At 41.3% G+C, this 21,496-nt stretch overlaps 1 protein-coding gene across 3 annotated transcripts in view; it reads left to right on the plus strand.

The window, feature by feature from the left end:
* Window positions 1–21,496, plus strand: part of klc1a (kinesin light chain 1a) — a 54,860-nt gene that overhangs the window by 25,543 nt on the left and 7,821 nt on the right. For 2 of the 3 annotated variants that reach the window (XM_034675709.1, XM_034675710.1), the window contains exons 5-13: window positions 596–824; window positions 1,904–1,991; window positions 5,179–5,280; window positions 9,679–9,852; window positions 12,575–12,674; window positions 13,009–13,061; window positions 13,574–13,641; window positions 14,551–14,659; window positions 16,456–16,590. In XM_034675709.1, coding sequence (XP_034531600.1) covers window positions 596–824; window positions 1,904–1,991; window positions 5,179–5,280; window positions 9,679–9,852; window positions 12,575–12,674; window positions 13,009–13,061; window positions 13,574–13,641; window positions 14,551–14,659; window positions 16,456–16,590 — 1,058 coding nt within the window. Of the gene's footprint in view, window positions 1–595; window positions 825–1,903; window positions 1,992–5,178; window positions 5,281–9,678; window positions 9,853–12,574; window positions 12,675–13,008; window positions 13,062–13,573; window positions 13,642–14,550; window positions 14,660–16,455; window positions 16,618–21,496 lie in introns of all 3 variants that reach the window. The other variant, XM_034675708.1, reaches the window with a different exon arrangement.

Raw genomic sequence — 21,496 nt, forward strand, 5'->3', positions numbered from 1 at the left:
AGTGATTATGAGAGGCACAGCTGACTTGATTGACAGGTGGGAACACTGTAGCTGTTGGCTAGGAGGCTCAAAGCCCGCCTCTTTATGTCACAGTCGCTCGACAGCAGTTATGTTGAGTTCAACATTTCCAATATGGCTCCCGCCGACGATTGGCTTCAAAACAGCGCTTCAGAAACAGATGGGTGACCTCACAAATACTATGTCCATTTATTTATACAGTGTATGCTTATTTCTCAAAAAAAGATGAATTGCTGTGACACTATCTTGACTTTCCCTGTGATTTCTTGCTCTTACATGCATCTTTCCACATTTGCTTCTGGACTTTTCTCACTGGATAATTTCTTTATGCAAAAAAAATTGAATAAACTATAAACAGCACAGAGAATTGTAGTGATCTCGAAAGGGGACATTTAAGTATTGCAGTGAAAGGACTGAAATGAGTACAGTAGAATGTAATACAGTTGGATAGAAGTCCATGGAGTAAATATATAAATAATACCTGAAGTAGAAACTATAAAAGAGCAGTGAAACTCAAAGTAACCTAAGGTCCTCATGTCTCATCTTCCCTTCTCTCTCTCTCCTCTGTGTCCTCCAGTCCAGCCGACTCACGGCAGTGCTGCAGCAGCAGCAGCCCAACAGGGAGGCTACGAGATCCCCGCCCGTCTGAGAACCCTCCACAACCTGGTGATCCAGTACGCTTCACAGGGCAGATACGAGGTGGCTGTGCCCCTCTGCAAGCAGGCCCTCGAAGACCTGGAGAAGACCTCTGGACACGACCACCCAGATGTGGCCACAATGCTAAATATCCTAGCCCTTGTTTACAGGTGGGTCTCTGTAATTGTGGCTCCGGCAGTCCTGGGGGTAGTTTCAGGGATGAAGGTGGAGACATCTAAAGGATTTCAGTAGCTTATAGCAGTCCCATTTGCCTCAAACACTTTATCAATATGTAGTGTGTACCTTTTTGGAACAAATAAACTGGTGCTGAAGTATTTATAGAACGTGGGACTTTTTAAAGAGATTTTTTTAAAACAAAATAAGGCCTAAAGAAGAGAATCTGTCCTGAGTTTAATTCATGTGACATTAACATTAAAAGTGAACAATTGCAGACAGTGTTAGGACCAATATTCAGTTTGCTGAAAACCCTTTTTTTCCAGAAAGTCCTCAGTAGCTTGTAAATGCCTCGAGTCCCTGGGCAACTCTGATTATCTAACCAGCCTTCCCACAATTTCAGACGGGGGTTATAATGGAGTAGCGTTTTACTTAATGCTGGGACACTGTTTGATTGTTATCCATGCAATGAATGTTTTTAGTCTTTCTGCTTCTAAAACATAATTCAGTTTCTTTCAAAGCCTACAAAAATCCAGAATAAAAGAGGTATGATAATGGCTACAGTTGTCGCCATCACAACATGGTGGCATGCTTGGTGAAAACCTTTGGTCACCACCCTGAAAGCATTGTGTGACAGGTCTCTAAAGGACCTCCACATGATCGTTGGATGCCTTTCTACGTCAGTAGTGGAACTTAGCAAACACAGCAGACACAGCCAAAGATTTACTGTACGGTAACAGACGTGGGGAAACATTAATTTACCGGCCCTAAAAAAATGAACAAAAGAAGTACACACAAGAGTTTTACAGCAGGTTGGTCCTGTGTTTTTTACTTCTATAAATCGTATCCATTGAATGGTCATGTTTTTGGATGGTTACCCAGGAGGAATGAAAGACTGGACACTTGTTAGCAGGGTATTGCAATGACTGTGAGAACTCCTGCAAAGCTATTTTAAACTGTGTCACCTGTAAGTGATGGGCTGTAAGTGGAAATAGTTGGAATAGTTTGTCTCCTCTCTTTCTGTTCATCTGTGTTCGTGTTGTTCTAACTGACTCTGTTTGCTTCTGTCTATCAGGGACCAGAACAAATACAAGGAGGCAGCCAACCTGCTGAATGATGCTCTGGCTATCAGGGAGAAGACTCTGGGCAGGGACCATCCAGCTGTGAGTACATCACCCTCTTCTGTCAGGAGCACTTTGAATCACCTTGTTGCTGAAACGTACTGTGTCGATAAACTTGGGTCGGATTTTGTTGTCCAATGTTACCATAACGTGAGGGAAGTACTATCCTGAATTTTAATTCCTCATATTCATTTCCAAGGATGGACTGACCCTGCAGTCTGGTGCACAAAAGATTAACACAAGCCATTTTTTTACCTAGTGAGAGCCTTCAATCAATCAATCTTTATTTATATAGAGCCAAATCACAACAAACGTTATCTCAAAACACTTTTACAAACAGAGCAGGTCTAGACCATACTTTATGTTCCATTATTAACAAAGACCCAACATCAAGACAGGATAAGATCCAGTCCCATCTTACAGACAGGACTCAGTCTGATCTCATCTTAATCCACCATGAGCAGAGCAATTTGCAGCATTTAGCAAGTTACAATGGCAAGGACAAAGTTCCTTTAACAGGCAGAAACCTCCAGCAGGACCAGACTCATGTTAGACACACGTCTGCCTTGACTGAGCCATCGACCACTTTGTCATTCTCAGTTCTCTAACATTGTAATAACACCTCTGCACTTTCCTCTACACCTATTTTTGGTTCCTGCGGTGCCTCAGTTCCCTCTCGGGGATCGATAAAAGACATTTAAAACTTCCCTGACCTGCTTTCCTTAAAGGTAACACATTAAACAACACGGACAGGCGTAATGACAGTGCAGCCAAAGTGGTTTTTGAATTACACTTTTGGGGCATTTGTCTTGATTAAAGAGGCCATAAAATGACCACAGTGTTACTGAGTGTTTAAGAGCTGCAACAAGATGCCATGCACTGTGTATCAATGTTAAATGATCTGGAGCTGGTTTAGTCAGGAAATAGGGTCGGGTTTGGTTGTTGGTTTCATTGTAATGGTTGAATAACCTCCCCTTTAAAAAACATATACACATAATGTCAATATTTGTGAATGTGGTTTAAAAACCTGACTAACATCCTGATAAAGCAACAACTGATAACATGGAAATACGGTTTAATGACGTTCTGGTGGAAGGCAGTCACTCATGGCACCCTAAAGCCTCAGGGGAAATGTTGGCTGTGTTCACACCTAACGCATTTTTAAACTACACATCACCAAAACACAATCAATCTTCTTCCAAACTGCCCAAAATATTTGTGACAGTCGTCCAGGAGGATCAAGGTGGCGGAAGATTTCATCCAACCTGTTTGTTTGTCAGTGTGACTGTAAACATACAGCCGGTCCTCTAACTCTCTTAACCCCAGCAGGTCTCCAGCGTCTGGATCTCCATCACTCACCACTTTATCAGACTAAGGTTAGCCCTCCCCTCTCTCCCTCACCACCTGATCCTGCCACCAGGTCCTGATCTTTTTCTGCACAAGGGAGTGATCACAAATCTACAACAATTATCTTACAATGATTCACCATCACATGATTCGTCTGTTTTGTTATCTCAGCACAACTTTCATTTGAAATCCAGCTCTTTAGTTCTTATAATTTAAATCTTACTCTTTCAAACTTTAGAATCAAATTCCTTTTTGGGACCAAAGTTGGGTATTTAGAAGAGGTTGAATTCAAGTTTGATCCAGCACTTCTGTGTGCATGGCTACCTAAGCGTCTACCATCACATGTGCGTTGTGTTTACATGATGGCTGATCGGTCGGTCTGGAGATTTGCAGCTGAGAGACAGGCTTTGACAAAGTGACTCATAGCTGTTAAAAGTGGATCTCAAAAATCATCACTCTTGTTTGGGAATGAAGCGAGTGTGTAAATTGGAGTGCATAGTTAGACTTGAGTTTGAACTAACCCTTTAATGAAAAACCTGGTGAGGCTAAACTACCAGGGTGGGAGGGACCAGGCTCATATTGAAACAGTTAAAGGCCCCCCCGTCAGAGTTCTGTTATGTTGAAGCCTCACCCACAGAAAAGAGGGTCAGGGATTAGAAGCCTATGATTGCAGTTTCTGCCCACGCACCAATTTAGATATCAGGTTCTCAAGTCTCAGAGTGGGGTCCTTCAGCAGACTCTGTTGATCTGAGAATGATGTGAAGACCTGGAGGAGGTCAACAAGAGGGAAGCGCCTGTTTCATCCGGACCAGAGTGATGTTCTGCTTTTGGACTTATAAATAACCGACAGTAAATTTTGAGCACCAGTCTCTTGGTTTCATTTCTGACTCAACTCGTGCACGAAAGTGTGGAATCGGCTGAAATATGAGGCTATAAGGACCAAATATTAGTAGTTGTCTATTTTGATTTATGTAGAACTTGTTTGGAAGTCTTAGCTGTTTGAAATCTGATGATGATACTTAATTAATTTTAGGATGTGTCTAACTTGATTCATGTGAAAATAATCCATGATTGACCTTGGATCCATCATCAGTGAGCAGGAAACTAGACCGTTGATTTTAGAAATGGTGAAGTACCTAATAAGGTTACTACAGCACTTAAGGCACAAGACTGATCATTGAATTTTGTTGTGGCATTATCTGTCCCACAGCGGTGAATCTGTGACCTCTATTATATATTTAAGAATCCATATATATCACACTGAGGGGATAAGATAAGTGTCACAGTAGCAAAGTAGACAGTGCAAAAAATATGAAGCAAACAAAAGCCTATAAAGTAACAATTATTAAAAAGTTATTAGCAATTAAAATGAAAAAGGTAAAAATAAGCATATCTACAACATATACATATATTTTATTGGTTATATAGTCTGACCACTGCAGGAAGAAATCAATTCAAGAAAAAGGTGTTGGAAAAATTAAGAAAGTTATTTTTGTAATCAACTTCCTTTCATAGCCCTGTACTCTGTTCCTCGATTTTTATTTCCCTCCCCTCCTCTTGCATCCCCCTTTCCTCGCCCTCCTTCCTGTCCTCCCACTGGGCCCACATGGCCACCAGATCCTCTGAATCAGAGGTGACCTCAGGGCACCTCTAGTTCCCCTCCTCTTGAGCACACTCTGGAGATTCATCCTACAGCCGATTGGGATCAAACGACTGCCACTGTCTGTTTCAGCACGTCTTCTTCCTCCTCATTAATTACAACAGATCAATGGCACAACGCTTGCTGTGGTGGAGTCCTGTGGTTGCACAGATTTAACACACACGGGTGAAGATGTGTTGTCAAAGTATTTTGAAGTAACGCATGTGTTTGTGTCCCGGTCAGGTCGCTGCCACCCTCAATAACCTGGCTGTCCTGTATGGCAAGAGAGGAAAGTACAAAGAGGCTGAGCCGCTGTGTAAGAGAGCGCTGGAGATCAGAGAAAAGGTAGGTCAAAGGTCAACTAAAACACCATCACCAAACAAATCCAGCAGTAGGTATACAAACAATAGGAACCATGACTCAGCAGCTTTTCACCTTGTCCCCCTCGCTTCACTGCCAGAGTTTTTTATCCTTTAGCCTTAAAACTTTAAAACAGAAGTTTACTTCAACTTTCAGACAAACTCTGTCCTACTTTGTCACAAAGCAGTCAGTCACCAAACACTGAGGATTTCACTCAAAAGATGTTTCCCATGAGTCGCTGGGTTTAGAGGCTGTAGAATCAAGGACACGCTTCCTGCCAAGCCCTGTCAAACTGAAGCACGGCTCATTCAGCTGACAACAATAACAGTGACAGATTTACTCTCACTGTGACTCTTGGAACTGAAGGCTGTCCATCTCACACACAAGGAACCAAAGCAGCGTCCTCTCTTAGCTGACAGCTGGAGTTATTCTCACCTGACATGAAAACTGTCTGTAACAGGATTTATTATCTCCTGCTAGAGTGATGAAAACTTTTACTTTCAGCTGTTTTTTAACCCAAAATGTAAAAAAAACTGTCTTACAACACGTTCCTTTACCCGTCAAAATAATAACAGGTTTGAAAACTCATCACCCTTACAAGCTTATTATCGAACTCTTTCAAAACATGTCTGTGGTAGAAATTTAAGGGCAGGGAGCTGAAGTTGTTATTTCAAGGGATGAATTTACACTAGGTGCTAGTTGGCATGTCGCTGAATATTCAATATTGCAAGTCTTTTACTTTCTGTGAAACAAAATGACTTTGAGAAAACCATAACATCCACCACAGATCTAGACGCCTCCTTACTCATAGATAGACTCCTGACGCTTTCAAGATCAATTCAAGACTCTCAGAACTTCATATTGTTGGAAGTGTGCCTCTCACATGTGTTGGGTGGGGGGAGTCTTGGGAGACAGGAAATGACATCAAGCTAGGTAGCTAGGTGTCCTGTATTGGTGAGTGTTAAGCACTAATACCACTTTAACAGGTGTAAGGAAGTTTATGCAATACAAACACAACTGTAAAAAATCACAAAATACAAAAAACTGAGGTGAGCTGTAAAGAGTATAAAACAACAAATCTCTTCCAAAGTTGAACAGTCATCCCTGTCCACCGACTCATGGTACATTGTCTTCCCTTTACCTGCTGTATTCACACATTGATATACCATGACTTGCAGAGTTTTTACAAAGAGGACTAGGGGAAGAAGTCTGAAAAAAGTGGGGGTGAATAATGTGTCTAGCACATGCTGCCCACTCAGTCAATTTCAGGAAATTTCCAGGAGTGCGGTGTGTGTGAAAGGGGCTTACAAATCTCTGAGGATTTAACATTACCAAAAATATTTTCCTCAATTTTGAAGCTCTAATCAAGTTTAGGATCACATCAGAGCTTAATGTTGCAGCCAGCCTGACTGCCCAACATCAGTGAAGGTTTTCCTTTCTGTTCAAACGCCCGTGAGTGAGACGCTAAATCACTGCCTGCTGTTAGCTATCTTCATAGAAAGGTGTTCGTTTCTCACAAAGCCAAATGCCTGAATTTGTCAAAAGCTCCCCTACTCAGTAAATATTTTGCCAAATTGTGGGTTCAGTGAGTGCCCTGTAAGTAGAGGCTTTTCTGCTTAATTTCAGATTAAGCATTATGTCTAAGAGCTTCCTGGAAAACCACCACAAATTGCAGCACTTTTGGTATTTGAAGGCTTCTATCAATAAACGCAATCAATGCCTCTGTGACCCGGGTCTGGCCCCATGCTCGACTTATGGAAATCCTTTTTTTTCAGCTAATGATGTTTACTGAAAAGCTGTCAGATTTGTTTCAATCTGGAGGAGGAGGCGTGGGAGGGAATACTGCAGGTGGCACAGCTCAGATAGCTCTGCACCATCCTGCTGATCACACACCCCGAGAGGCTGTCAGGCCCCTACAGGGAGGGGTGACGGTCCTGTCAAGCTTAGGAGGGGTTCAGCTTCAGACCTCCAGCAGACTTATCTACAGAAGTAATCTCAAACCCAAACTCCTTAAAGGACAGATAGCAAGGAACTTAATCTGCATTAAACATTTCACCAGTTTTTCTATTTTCAAAAAGGTGCTTACTCGGCAAACAAAAACACCTCTGCTGACATTTCCTCTCTCTCTCATTCATCCTCCTTTTCCTTTTCTCCAAAGTCTCAGCCTCTCCGCTCTCTTTTTCTCTCCACGCTGCATTTTTCGTTCTCTCTGTCCCTCTCTGATCTCCCTCCTCTCTAATCTGCCAGACTCCATAAAACCCTCTCCACACCTAGACTCTAATGATCCTTCTGCATCTCTTTCACGCCTGCTACACTGGCGTCTGATGGCGTTAAGCCTCCTGAGCACAGTAGAAAAAAGCTTGCACTGGTCTCATATCCACATGAACACAAACACTTCTACCTCGAAGATTATGTTTCCTGGTTGTTCTGCTTCTTTGCTCTGATTGGCTCTGAGCAGACAGGAGAATATAGTTAAATGTTACATGTTGCTTAACTTACTTGTTTGTTCTGTGTAATCAGCTTTTATTTAATCAAGCAGGTCAAAAGTCCACCAGTCTGGCACCGGTCAAATCTTTTAGGATACGCTTATGTAGGTTAAATTGTTACAGATTTGATTCCCTCTCTGAAGGCCTGAATGTATTCATTTTTTATTAAATCTTACTCAGCATAAATTCTAGGATCAGCAACGATAAAAACAAATTATAAAAGCAGTGCGAGGGTCAGTGCAACCAGGCAAGGGATGTACAAAATATTCTTTGGTCCTAGAATAATCATCTTTAGGTTTTTTATTGATTTTTATGTGTATATATATATTTTATTAATTTTCAAAGTGGACATCAACAACAACAACAAAAAAACAGAAACTAGAAAGACATAAAAACAACAACAACAACACACATCAGTACAAGACAAAGAAGATAAAAGACGAAAAAGACAGAACACCAAAACAATCCACAAGATACAAACAAAACAAGACAAGAAGACAATAACCCGACAGCCCCCAGATCAAGACTCACAACCAGACAGCAACACCCCATAGCACATGCCACTCAAGTAGCAAAACACACACTGGCAAAGAGGTAAACATATACAAGGCATCATGCCACAAGCCCTTCCCAAAGAAGGAGAGGGCTAACGGCAACCCACCAAAACAGCAAAAGAGGATGGGAAAATCCAATTCTTATTTATAAAATAGGGTTCAGATTGAGGGGTACTCTGACTTTTTGTAACAAATCTGTAATTTCATTGGGTAGATAAACTAAGACTGGTTGCCAAATTTCAAAAAAATATCTGTTGTTCCCTTTTAACTTTACAGAGAGGCTCTCCATTGGAATGACCTTGTATATTTCTCTGTAACACTGTGTTACTGTTGGTGGTTTGTCCTTGATCCACTGAAACAAAATACACCTTCTTGCTAGTAGAAACAATTTCATTAGAAGGGTGTATTGTGATTGATTAAGATCTAGACCATCTTGTGGAAATCCCAACAGAAACAATGCAGGTTCAAGTTTGATTTTTTTGTTTAAGATTGAATGTACCTCTTTTCTAACGTTTTTCCAGAACCGTGCTATCATAGGGCACTGCCATATTAAGTGAAAGTAAGTTCCCACCTCCTTCTGACATTTCTTACAGAGTGGAGACATATTAGAGCTACATTTATTTAGAAATTGAGGTGTACGTTGAATCCTATGGAGGATTCGGTACTGGCTTTCCTTTAGACGATCACATGTAAAGATTTTATTTGACATTGAGAATAACTTTGACCACTCTTTATGACTTGGTTGGATTTTGAGGTCCTTTTCCCACGTGCTGGTGATTTTATCAATGCTATATTGGTCAAGGGATTGCAACTTCTGATAGAAAAGAGCAATAAACTTTTTAGAAATATTTGGAGTTAGTAAAAATGTATCAAAAGGGCTCCTGATGTATTTATCATTCGGAAACTTGCAAGTTGTTAAAATAAGGTTTCTAATCTGCAAATATGCGAAACACTTTGAGGAGGATATTCCAAATTTGTCCTGAAGCTGCTGGAAGGACATAATTGCTTCTGCTTCAAACAAGTCTCCTATTGTTTTTATTGATTGTTAGTGGCCGACATATAGTCAGAACCTAAAGAAGCCACACCTGAGTGATAAAACTGGGATACAGATATAAACTGAAAGGTTGATGCTGGAGAAGTAAAGCTAAACCAAACAAAAGCAAAAAGACAAAGCCCCAGCTCCTCCAGCTCCCGGTCCCAGGCTGGTGTGTCTCACTCCGGTTCAGGGCTGCTGACCAAATGGCACACACATTTTTTTTAGGGACACTTTGTCTTCTGAAACTCGTTTGGTTTGATGTAATGACTGTTTTCCTTACCTCCCTCTCTGTTTGCTTCCGTCCCAGGTGCTGGGGAAGGACCACCCAGATGTGGCCAAGCAGCTGAACAACCTGGCCCTGCTGTGTCAGAACCAGGGCAAGTACGAGGAGGTGGAGTACTACTACATGAGAGCGCTGGAGATCTACCAGACCAAACTGGGCCCCGACGACCCCAACGTGGCCAAAACCAAGAACAACCTGGTGAGAGGGAAGAAGGGATGTGTGGTGGGAGCAGCTAGTTTTTGATGAAGGATTGCGGCCTGCACACACAACAAATATAAATATATTTTTTGAAGTAATGTTTTTTGGGGGGCATTTTTGCCTTTATTGGATAGGAAAGCTGGAGAGAGACAGGAAATGTGGGGAGTAGAGAGTGGGGGAAGACATGCACCAAATGGTAGAGGATGGGAATCGAACCTGCGACCGCTGCAACAAGGACTGCAACCTCTGTATATGGGGCACACGCTTAGACTGCTAGGCCAACGGCAACACCACACAACACATATTTACCTTTCTGTTTAAGTTTAACCTTAAAGGTGACATATCATGCAAAATGGACTTTTTAATGGTTCTTTACCTGAAATATGTGTCCCTGGCATGTCTACAAACCCCCCAAGTAAGAAAAAAATCCATTCTGCCCCTGTTCTGATTTCTCCACCTTTCTGTAAATGTGTGTGAAACCAGCCGTTTCAGACTTCAGTGTTTTTGTTACGTCACAACAATATCCGGTCTGTCACGGAGTCAGAGCTCGGAGCTTGTTCAGCCCATAGACTGTATAAAATAATACTGAATCCCTCCTCCGTTTTTCATTACCTGCACACATGTGTGCTAACAAGGAGCTTAGGAGGGAGGCATGCTAGTTGTAGGCTTTCTTAATAAACACAGAGGTCGGTTTTACTCCCCACGTCTGCAGATTTGAAGATCTAGTGGATGATTTTTATTTGTCATGGACAAGTGCTAGCGCTAGTTAGCATAGCTACATAGCTACATGTCGTAGCTGTAGCTGTGTAGCAAGACACACATCTACATACTGACAAATAAAACAACAAGAAACACAGAATCTGTGACCAATCCTTCAGAAAAGGTCCTGCTGCCTTTCTGGCAGAGGTCGGTTTTACTCTAGTGGATGATTTTTATTTGTCATGGATAAGTGCTAGCGCTAATTAGCATAGCCACATAGCTACATGTTCATAGCTGTAGCTGTAGCTGTAGCTGTGTACCAAGACACACGTCGACATACTGAAAAATAAAACAAGAAACATTAAATCTGTGACCAATCCTTCAGAAAGGTCCTGCTGCCTTTCTGGCAGAGGTCAGTTTTACTCCCCACGTCTGCAGATTTGAAGACCTAGTGGATGATTTTTATTTATCATGGATAAGTGCTAGCGCTAGTTAGCATAGCCACATAGCTACATGTTTGTAGCTGTGTACCAAGACACACGTCTACATACTGACAAATATAACAACAAGAAACACTAAATCTGTGACCAATCCTTCAGAAAGGTCCTGCTGCAGGCGCCTCTCCGTCAGGATCAGATTCTGGATCAGATTCAGAGGGTTGAAGTAACGCGGTCTCTGAGCAGCCATGTATATTCAGCCAACATGTAAACATTAGATCAACGTGCTGGAGAGCCGAGGCACATCCACTTCCTGAGGGGGCGTGGTCAGAGGGAAAACAGAGTGTTCTGATGAGGACTGAAGAAGAGGGATTTTCAGGCAGACCAAAATCTGATTTCAAAGTGTTTTTTTGAGCATAAACTTTAAAGACATGTTTTGGGGACCTCTTAGACCAATATATATTGATGAAAAAAGCGTGATCTGTCACCTTTAAAACTTCTTGAAGGTCAAGAATTTAACCCAAAAACAACCTAATTATCCAAAGTGTCATTCGTTTTTATCAACAACATTTGCTGAATAACTCCCAAAAGAGTCTAAACTTTGCTATAGGGCTTAACTTATTGATTCAAATGATAGTGTTGCTTCAGGATTGTGGTTCTCAACTGGTGGGTCAGGACCCAAAAATGGGTCACGGGGCCTTTCTCAGAAGGTCACAGATTTGTATCTGTTAAAAATCTGTTGTAAAATGTCTTAGCCCTACCTTTATTATGAAGATGTGCTTCCTGTCATACATTGATATAGCAGCAGCGAGGTACTTTATTCACACTCCAGCTCAGTAGGCTGCAGTAATGTATTGTAATGATGCTTTTCACCCACCATTAAAAAGCATATTTCATACATTTAAGGTCCTGATTTTCTTTAGGGGCCAGACTAAATGAGAACCCCTGCTCTAAGAGTTGTCTGTACGCCACACAGCATGTTAGCCAGTTGGGTTAACCGGAGTTAGCTGTGCTACACACTATCCCAGTTACTAAGTTCACACGGTTTATTTATAGACATATTTCTATCACTAAATCTTGTGACAGGAGTGTCTGCACATTTAGGGAGCAGTTTTTAAAACTCCAGCAGAATTAAAGAAGATTTCAAAAGCCAATAAATTAAAGTATCTCAAAGCTTTTTCAGACTTTTCCTGCATTTAAGTCGAGCTGTATTCTTTTCCCTAAGATTCAGTCGATTTCAAAAGTTTTGTGACCAAGCAATGAGTCTAAATTTGTATCAACAATATAAACAATTTTTTAAATTTAGGCTGAAATGCTTATCTTACTCATTTCTCCGTTAGGACTACTACTTTGTCATCTTCTGTCAACATCTATGCTGAAATTGTTCCCTTTGACGCAGGATTCAGCATGCTATCGCTGCTGTTAATACAAACATTTCACACCAAGTTAGTAAAAAAGGCATATCAGTCAGTCTGAAACCTGAGGAGGAAATGTTCTGCACAGTGGATCCTCTGGGAGTGTTTCCTTGTCTTCATCATTCACAGTGTCGTGCTGACTCTTTACATTTGGCTCTCTTTGTTTTGCAGGCATCCTGTTACCTCAAACAGGGCAAGTTCAAGCAGGCTGAAACTCTGTATAAAGAAATCCTCACCCGCGCCCATGAGAGGGAGTTCGGCTCCGTTGATGGTATGTCATGTGACTGGATTATAAAAAGAAATACCCAAACAGATTTCAGCCATAGTCCTCTCATCCAAAGTGACTTTAAATAAGTACAAAACATCAACAAATTAGTCCCCTCTTTGACAGACCCTGCTGTTCTCTCCCTCTTTGTAAAGGTTATATTTTCAGGCTGCTGGTATCATCCGGTGGCTGTAAACAAGAACGACCTTTCAAAAGAAAAATAGAATTCTTTAGAGCCAGAGGGACTTTTTAAAGTCCTCTGTTCTGCCGAGCAGGGGAGTGGATGTGTGTAAGTCATGATTTGCTTCATTTTGTGTCTGACTTTGTGTTTTTTCTGCAGATGAGAACAAACCAATATGGATGCATGCTGAGGAGAGAGAGGAACAAAGCAAGGTGACCAACATATCTTCATCTCTGTATTTAATGTTGTTACCAGAGTCTTTCCAAATCTCAAATTGTCCGTGTTAACTCAGAGTCTGGATTTTGTCACATGCACAGATTACAAAATACTCAGTTCCACTGACAGCAGGATGAAGGCACTCAGACAGTTTTAAGATGGATTCACTTTACAAAGAGTTGGATTAGATGATTCAGTCTCAATAATTACCATCTGATGCTGACTGAGTCTCTGACTTTCCCAACGAGGAGTTCGTTTCGCCATGCTTTTAAGTGTCTGATTGTTCAGGGACTAGCCAGACTGTAATCTCATGACTAAATACCCTATCAAGTTATCTTTGAGGGTATTATGAAAGCCCCTTGTTTTGGAATGGGTTAACTTTCATCCTGTAATGCAAAAGCTATTTCACAGTAAGTTAAGTGGCTGACCTGAAACGTTCAGTCAAGTCCCTGCAGACTCTCTGAGATTGTTTTGATGTTATCTAATGAACCTGGGTTCTGTCTCGCAGGGGAAGCAGAAGGACGGATCACCGTTTGGAGAATATGGCGGCTGGTACAAAGCCTGCAAAGTCGACAGGTAGGTTGGTTTGATGGATTCAGTGTTGACTGAGTGAAGAGATGCAGTAGGACATTGAGATGTTCACCAACAACAAGGGATTTTAAATCAATAGAGCAATATTACAGGCATCATTCATACTGAAATGATGACAGCATCAGAGGCCTGATGCGTTGGTTTCATTACTTCTGGAGTAGTGAGACTTGATAACTGAGTACTATCCAGTTTTCAAGCCTCATCCCTGGTTGTAAATTTACAACAGGGGTTGAACGATAATCCATCCATCCATCCATCCATCTTCCTCCGCTTATCCGGTTCTGGGTCGTGGGGGCAGCAGTCTCAGCAGGGAAGCCCAGACACTCCTCTCCCCGGCCACTTCCACCAGCTCTTCTGTGAGGGGACCGATGCGTTCCCAGTACAGCTGAGAGATGTAATCTCGCCAGCGTGTCCTGGGTCTTCCCCGTGGTCTCCTCCCAGACGGACGTGCCCGAAACACCTCCCCAGGGAGACGTCCGGGAGGCATCCTGACCAGATGCCCGAACCACCTCATCTGGCTCCTCTCGATCTGGAGGAGCAGCGGCTCTACTTTGAGCCTCTCCCGAATGTCTGAGCTCCTGACCCTCTCTCTAAGGCTGAGCCCAGCCACCCTGCAGAGAAAGCTCATTTCAGCCGCTTGTATTCGCGATCTAGTTCTTTCGGTCCCTTGCCACAGCTCATGACCAGAGGTTGAACGATAATGATCTTTGTATTTTATTTTATTTCTAAAGGTCTGAAAAGGGAAATCATCTAGTAATCTGGAAAAATAACAGTCTGAAAATTCAGCTTAATTAGCATGATAGCATGGTGATATGAAATGTTATCTCTGCATGACCAAAAAAACTCCTGAACCAATGAGTTTCAGTGACGAGACACTCCTCTTCTCTTCTTCAGCCCCACAGTGACCACCACCCTGAAGAATCTGGGCGCCCTCTACAGGCGGCAGGGCAAGTTCGAGGCGGCCGAGACTCTGGAGGAAGCTGCCATGCGTTCCAGAAAGCAGGTGTGGCCTCTGAGTGATGTGACTGATAACACAGGATTCCTTATTGGAGCTACTGTTTGTGTTAAAGCTGCAGAGATGGCACCGGATGACTCTGTTTGGTTACCAATGTCGGCTCAGCGGCTCCTGGCAGATTAAAAGGCAGAAAATGTTTAAATAGTGTAAAATGTAGGACGAGATGATGTATAATTAGTATGTGGACACACCGCAGCTTTCAATCTGCCTCTGATGGCGGGTGAGTTAAGAGGTTTCCTGTGGAGATAAGAGGCAGAGGAGGAGCACTGCAGCTTTTAGCCTAAATTAGAATTCCCTCCAAACTTCATTTCAAGCATCTCTGTGGTGAGAATAAACATGACACTGTTTAAACTGTGATCCTGTTGTAGAAACCGATACCAATGTGGTGTCAAATCCAACCATGCACATTAAAAAGGATTCTTTTATTCTAATCAAATTCTTTTTTTTAGACTTTATTCAGGTGATAGAAATAGAGAACCAGTTCCTCATTGGCCTATCCATGCACACTGGTCCACAGTCCACACTGGCTGGTTTATTTTTGTGACATGTTTAAAAGGATGTCAAACTCGTGCATCTACACTCAAACTTGCAACCAGATGAAGTCATGGTGGAACGGGAAAAAGCTTGACTTCAATTCAAAATGCATGACAAGAATTGTGAAGAAAAATAACAGTCTTAGTTGTTTTGTCTGATGTTTTTACATTTAAGTTAGGATGCAAACAGAAGCTACGTGTAGAAACATCTTTCCATGCAGCACTGGCTAAAATGTAAGGATATTTATGACACTCTGTTCACGAGTGCTTCCAAACTGAGAGGCAGTAAGGTGTGACAGCAAGGGTACATTTCCTCTGTTATAATAACCCATTAGGGCCAAACAGACAGGCAGAGCAGATGTTTACTGTTCATTCAAATGATCTCCTAATCCGCTACAAAACCGTTGTGTTGCACAAAATAACTGAAGCTCCACTTTTTCTGCAGAAAACTGAAAATGATCGGAGAAAAAGAAGGGGGTCAAAATGTAATCATTCACTTGATTCACTACTATTTGTGATTGAATGGGAGTTTAGAAACTTCAGCTACTTCCATCATTTTTTATTTATGAACTTGAAAGAAGACGATTGAATCCGTGTCAATTTCTTTATGACCCAAGAGAGGAAATATCACATTGCAGTTAAACACGCAGGCATCCAGACTCTGAGAGCATCATCAGTATACCTCTTGTGATCCTGTCAGTCCGGGTTTTCCCCTTGTGAATAATTTATTCTGCAGACGGGGTCAGAGGAAACAGTCTTTGCATCAGTTTGCTTTTTCACCTTAAAAGCATCATTGGTCAGACTTTAAATAAGCCAGAGTCTGCTTCTCTTTGCCAACTTGTTTGACTATGTTTGGACAAAGTGTCATTGGGGTCCCTGGCTTTCCAGTTCCCAAATACTAAAACTAAATTTAACCTTTATACATGTTGATATCAAGGTCTTTTTTTTACTTACTGACTCGTGAATAATTCCCTACTGTAATTGTCCTACTGTTAGATATGTGTGTCTGCCAGGGCCTGCTCTCATAGTGGCAGCTTATATAAGTACACAGCTTTAATATTAATTGGATTGGATGAATTGGCACTTGCTCCTGTCAGCTGTACAGCTCCCATCTGTGTGACAGTGTGCTCAAGCTGCAGGTAGCAGAGGCTCCTAGCTGTTGATTTAATTGGATTAGCTGAATTGGCATTTATGCTTCCGTGTGTGTGTGTGTGTGTGTGTGTGTGTGTGTGTGTGTGTGTGTGCTTTCAGGGTCTGGACAATGTTCACAAGCAGCGTGTGGCAGAGGTCTTAAGCGAGCCAGAGGCCCGTGAGAAGCAGCGAAGCCGCGAGAGTTTGACCTCTGACACGGTGAAATATGAGAGCGGGCCGGACGGTGGCGAGGAAGTGAGTATGAGCGTGGAGTGGAACGGGGTAAGTACAGTACACAGCCCTCAACACGTCACTGAGAGTCTTTACATTCAGCTCAGACATGTTCAATAACACACAGCCTGTATCTTTCTGGACAGAAGCCACATGGAAAGTCATCTGCTCTGATATGAGCCCTGTTTTAAAGATATGTTTATGTACACGTTGACACAGCACAGCCTGTAGATCCCAGATACTGATGTAATATTTGCAGTCTTATCAGTAGGAGTGGGGTACGTCAGATCAAGCTAGTGTAGACCAGATCATGTTGGAATAATGTGTGTATATTTAAAGTTTCTTTGTTAGTATTTAATACAAATCAGCTACCCAGTCTTGACTCTGCAAAGCAAAGTCAGACTCGGTGTATGGAGTGATTTGCATAGGCATGCATGCAAAACCAGTCCCACTCCTTGAGCATTCCCCGTCCGTCTATGCTATGGTGGTTTATCTTTGGTGTTGCAGAGTCAAGATGTCGGAGGTTAGAGCCAGGCATGCCACCTGCTCTGATGCTGGTTGTAAAAACTAACCTACGTGTGTATATTCTGTCCCTGCACCAGAAGACCAACAAAAACAGTGGTTCCTTTTTATTTCTAACAAGGGCATTGTTAAAATTTTGACATACTGCTCAGAGACATGCTGTTGAAACCACAGCTGCAACACTTAAGTTTATTCCTCCTCTTTAGGGTCAGATTCTGGATCATATATTTAGTGGACAGGTGCGGGTTCTTCTGGAGCGCTCACCAAATCTGTCTTTGCGCTTTTTCACCTCTGCACCAGTCTGAACAGGTCTGCAGCCTCCGCCCTCAGACAATATTTAGGCAGCCAATCAGTGCAGCACCTCATTGTCATAAGATCCCCGCCCACTCGCATCACTGAGGTTAGAAACTGAGAGGCTGCATGTTTTAAACAGCTAGAAATACCATTACATGGACCCTTTAATAACTCTAGAGCCTAACATTCCTAAGTGTTGGCTGTAGCTGGATTATAAAGAGCTCAATTCAAGACTGCTAAAAATTGAGATAAAAAAATATTGCTATATCCTCACTAATTAAAGAAACTTGACCTGATTTCATCCGCACACTATCTTCTGAGCCCTTTATGCCGGCATGTTGAATCAGCATCATTATAAGATTAAAATGTTAATCAGGGTTTCTGTGGCTTCTGTCAGAAAGATGTGAAGGTTGTTACTTTTCTCAGTTACAGAGAATTCTGTCAGACCTCTTAGAAAGATCGTTCTGTTCTGTGCTACACTGATCATGCTGATTGACTGTCAGAGTTACTCCAGTACTAAAGTAGTTGATGCTTGTACTAAACTGTTACACTGATTTTGATTGATGAGATCAAGAAAGATTCATTTCTGCTGAGATGTCCTCTTGGCTGGATCTTGAATCTCTTCACAGTAGGTGCTTCAGGCGTAGTGTTTAACATCCAAACAGAGCTTTGGTCTTTATAAAAACTTTATTTTTTTCCACTAAAACCCTTCCTGTAGAGCTTTCCAACCTAACTCTGAATCTTAAAAACTGCTCTCACAGCAGTAAAGCTCCTCTGCTTCCTCATGTTGACACCTAACCCCCTCTGCTGCAGAGCCACACCTCTAACTCAGCTGCTAGATTTTACAGTATCTGCAGTGTTTTCTCTGCCTCTAGTGACTGCAGCGGCAGAACATGTAGATGTAGTCTCTGTAGGCTGCTCACCGTCTCAGTCTTAAAGGCTGCTGCTGCTGCTGCTGCTGCTGCCTGCTCACATAGCAACAGTAGTCATAGCTCCCTGAACAACCAATCAGCATCTCCTCCAGTTCCTCTGGTTGTGGCTCTGGAAGATTTGGTGGAGATGCATCAGTGTCTATAAAATACAATGTCCTGTCAGTCATCTATTAGCACACAGCCTCCTGCAGACAATCACACACCACCGGCTGATTCTGCACTATTTCTGTCAGGGAGACCTGCCTGTCTCATCTGGAGAGAGCTGCAGCTGGAAGTGAAACCTAACAGGCGTGTTTCCTTCCTCTTTTAACCAGCAGTTCATTTATAAGCTGAGGTTCACATAGAATCAACAATAATAATACAGCTGTTAAAAATCTCTTATGATCAGAACCAGAAATACTTCATTTTATCCCAGGGAGGGAAATTTAGGCATTATAGAGCTCTTATAAACAGTATGTAAGAAAGTTAGATATTAATAGAAGAAGGAATAATATAAGATATAAATACAAATACAATAAAATAAATATCAAATAAAATAGAATAAAGTACAGGTTATAGTTCAGTGATCAGAGGGAGGAGTTGTACAGTCTGATGGCCACAAGCAGGAATGACTTCCTATGGTGTTCTGTGGTGATATTCAAGAATACAGAAGTCATCAAATCTAATGATCCCAGAAGAGAAATTAAAACATTACAGCACAACAAGAAGATGATCAGAAACATAGATATACTGATAGGGAGGCAAAGATGACAAAATATGTTGTCAGCTGTTAAATAAAAGTCCAGCTATTTTCTTAATCTTCTCAGATGTGAATATTCAAACTGTTGTAGATAAAGGAAGACATTTCCGGGTCTAGACCTCGGCTTTGGGAAATACTGATACACCTTTTTACCATAGTGCAACATTTAATAGACCAAAACACTAATTAAAAATCCCCTAAGTACCCTAACCTGTTTGAATAAATGCATGAAGAAAATGTGTTCTCTTAAAAGTCAGATGAAAGAAACACAGTGGACAGATTTTGCATAACGAATAGAATCAAATTAAAAATTATAAAAAAAATTAATAATGCAAAATAAATATTTAATGTATCCTGAACAGGGAAAAATAATAAATCTTACTATTGTATAGAAAATAATAAGATAAGATATTCCTTTATTCGTCCCACAATGATGACATTTACAGTGTTACAGCATCAGTAGATAGTGCAAACTACAAAGAGCATATCAAATGATAATTATTAAAAGTTATCAGCAATTAAAAAAGGATATTAGCATTTTCTAAGAAGAGTAGGTACGAACTAAATAAGTAAATGTGCAATATATTTCCAAAACTAGTGACACCATAAGACATAATGTGAGCAAAGTTATTGCCCTCCTTACAGACCGGACACTGCTCGGCCCAGTGGTTGCAGCATGTGCCCCATGTATGGATCCTCCGGTCCTTATCGAAGCAGCGGCTGGTCTGACTCCAGCCACGACCCTTTGCTGCATGTCACCCCCCACTCTCTACTCCCCACGTTTCCTGTCACTCTTCAGCTGTCCTATCTCATAACAGCAACAACGAAAAAGAAACATTTTTGACTTCATGAATACATTAGATCGGCAGAGCCTGGTGTTCTTGGTATTTTTACCCTCTGCTGCCTCCCTGCAGCTGTCAGAACACTTTTTTTTTCCCTCCAACCTGTCAAAAAAAATCCTCACTTCCACTTCAGCTCTCTCCACAGGCAAGTGTGAAAACAGCTTTCTTCTCACTTATCGTGAAATTAGTCCTCTGAGACTCAGCGTGACTCATCAGTCTGTTCATCTGACTCAACATGGGCTCTGTACTGTACTCCTTCTGTGTCCTCTGGGCGCTGGGTTGATGTTTGTGATCCTTATACACTGTGCTGTTCGTTCCTCTATGTATGTGTTTGTGTGTGTGTGCATCTTCCCTTTGCATTTGTGTGGTGAGCTGCTCCCTGGGAATGCTACATGGGATGTTTTCTGTTTTTTATTCTTTCTCCTTTTGCTTGTTTTGTTTGGATGTTAGCAGCCAGAGAAGAAGAACAGGTTGCTTAAAGGACTTTAAAGCAGCCTTGAAGTTTGGTTAAAGTAAAATAAAGTTAACAGTTCAGAGCTTGAAGGACATTAAATGATAATTATTCAGTTTGATTGTGTAGAATATTATTTTTAGCCTCAAAAGAAGCCAGGTAGTTCAATCATAAAGTGAACTACACAAACCAACTGCTAGATCAACAGCAGGTCAAAAAGCTGTCGTTGTTTTAGTGATTTTTGAGGCATTATTCTTCGGTATAAAATAGATATAACTGGATTTAGCAAAGCAAGCTATTTTAGTACTAGATCAACTTTTTTTTTAGTTTTTAGGGGTTTTGGAGGCGTTTTACTTTGCTATGATATTGAATATCATTGGATTTTGCACTATCGGTCATGCATACCAAGCTATTCAAATGGGTAAGTTTGTCTCTCAGGAAATTGTGAAGTATTTTTTTCCTTGCACCTTTCATCTACACTACCAGTCAAAAGTTTGGAAACACCTTCTCATTGAAGGGTTTGTATTTATTGTAATGATTGTAAACACTGTAGATTAATACTGAAGACATCAAAACTATGAAAGAACATATATGGAATTATTGAATGAACCAAAAAGTGTTAAACAAAGCAGAATCTGTTTTATATTTTAGATTCTGTAAAGTAGCCCCCTTTTTCCTTCATGACAGCTTTGCACACTCTTGGTATTCTCTCAGTCTGCTTCATGAAGTGGTCTCCTGGAATGGTTTCTAATGAACATGAGTCTTGTCAAGAGTTCATTTGTAGAATGACTTGCCTTCTTAATGTGTTTGAGACCATCAGTTGTGTTGTTCAGAGGTAGGGTTAGTACACAATGGATAGTCCTATTTGACTACTGTTGTAATCCAGATTATGGTAAAAGCAGATTATTTCATAGTTTAGATGTCTTCAGTATTAATCTACAATGTTGACAATAATTAGAATAAATAAAAACTTTGAATGAGAAGGTGTCCAAACTTTTGACTGGTACACGTACAGAAAAGACTACAAAATAAATGATTGTAGTATAATTTAGTTCCATGTGACCAAAATATGTAAACAAACAAGAAAGACCAACATGGTATACACATACTCTCGTTGTTGGTCTATAAGAAATAATCAAAAATGACGCCA

This window comes from Notolabrus celidotus, chromosome 22 (assembly GCF_009762535.1).
Source record: "Notolabrus celidotus isolate fNotCel1 chromosome 22, fNotCel1.pri, whole genome shotgun sequence".
Taxonomy (NCBI): Eukaryota; Metazoa; Chordata; class Actinopteri; order Labriformes; family Labridae; genus Notolabrus; species Notolabrus celidotus.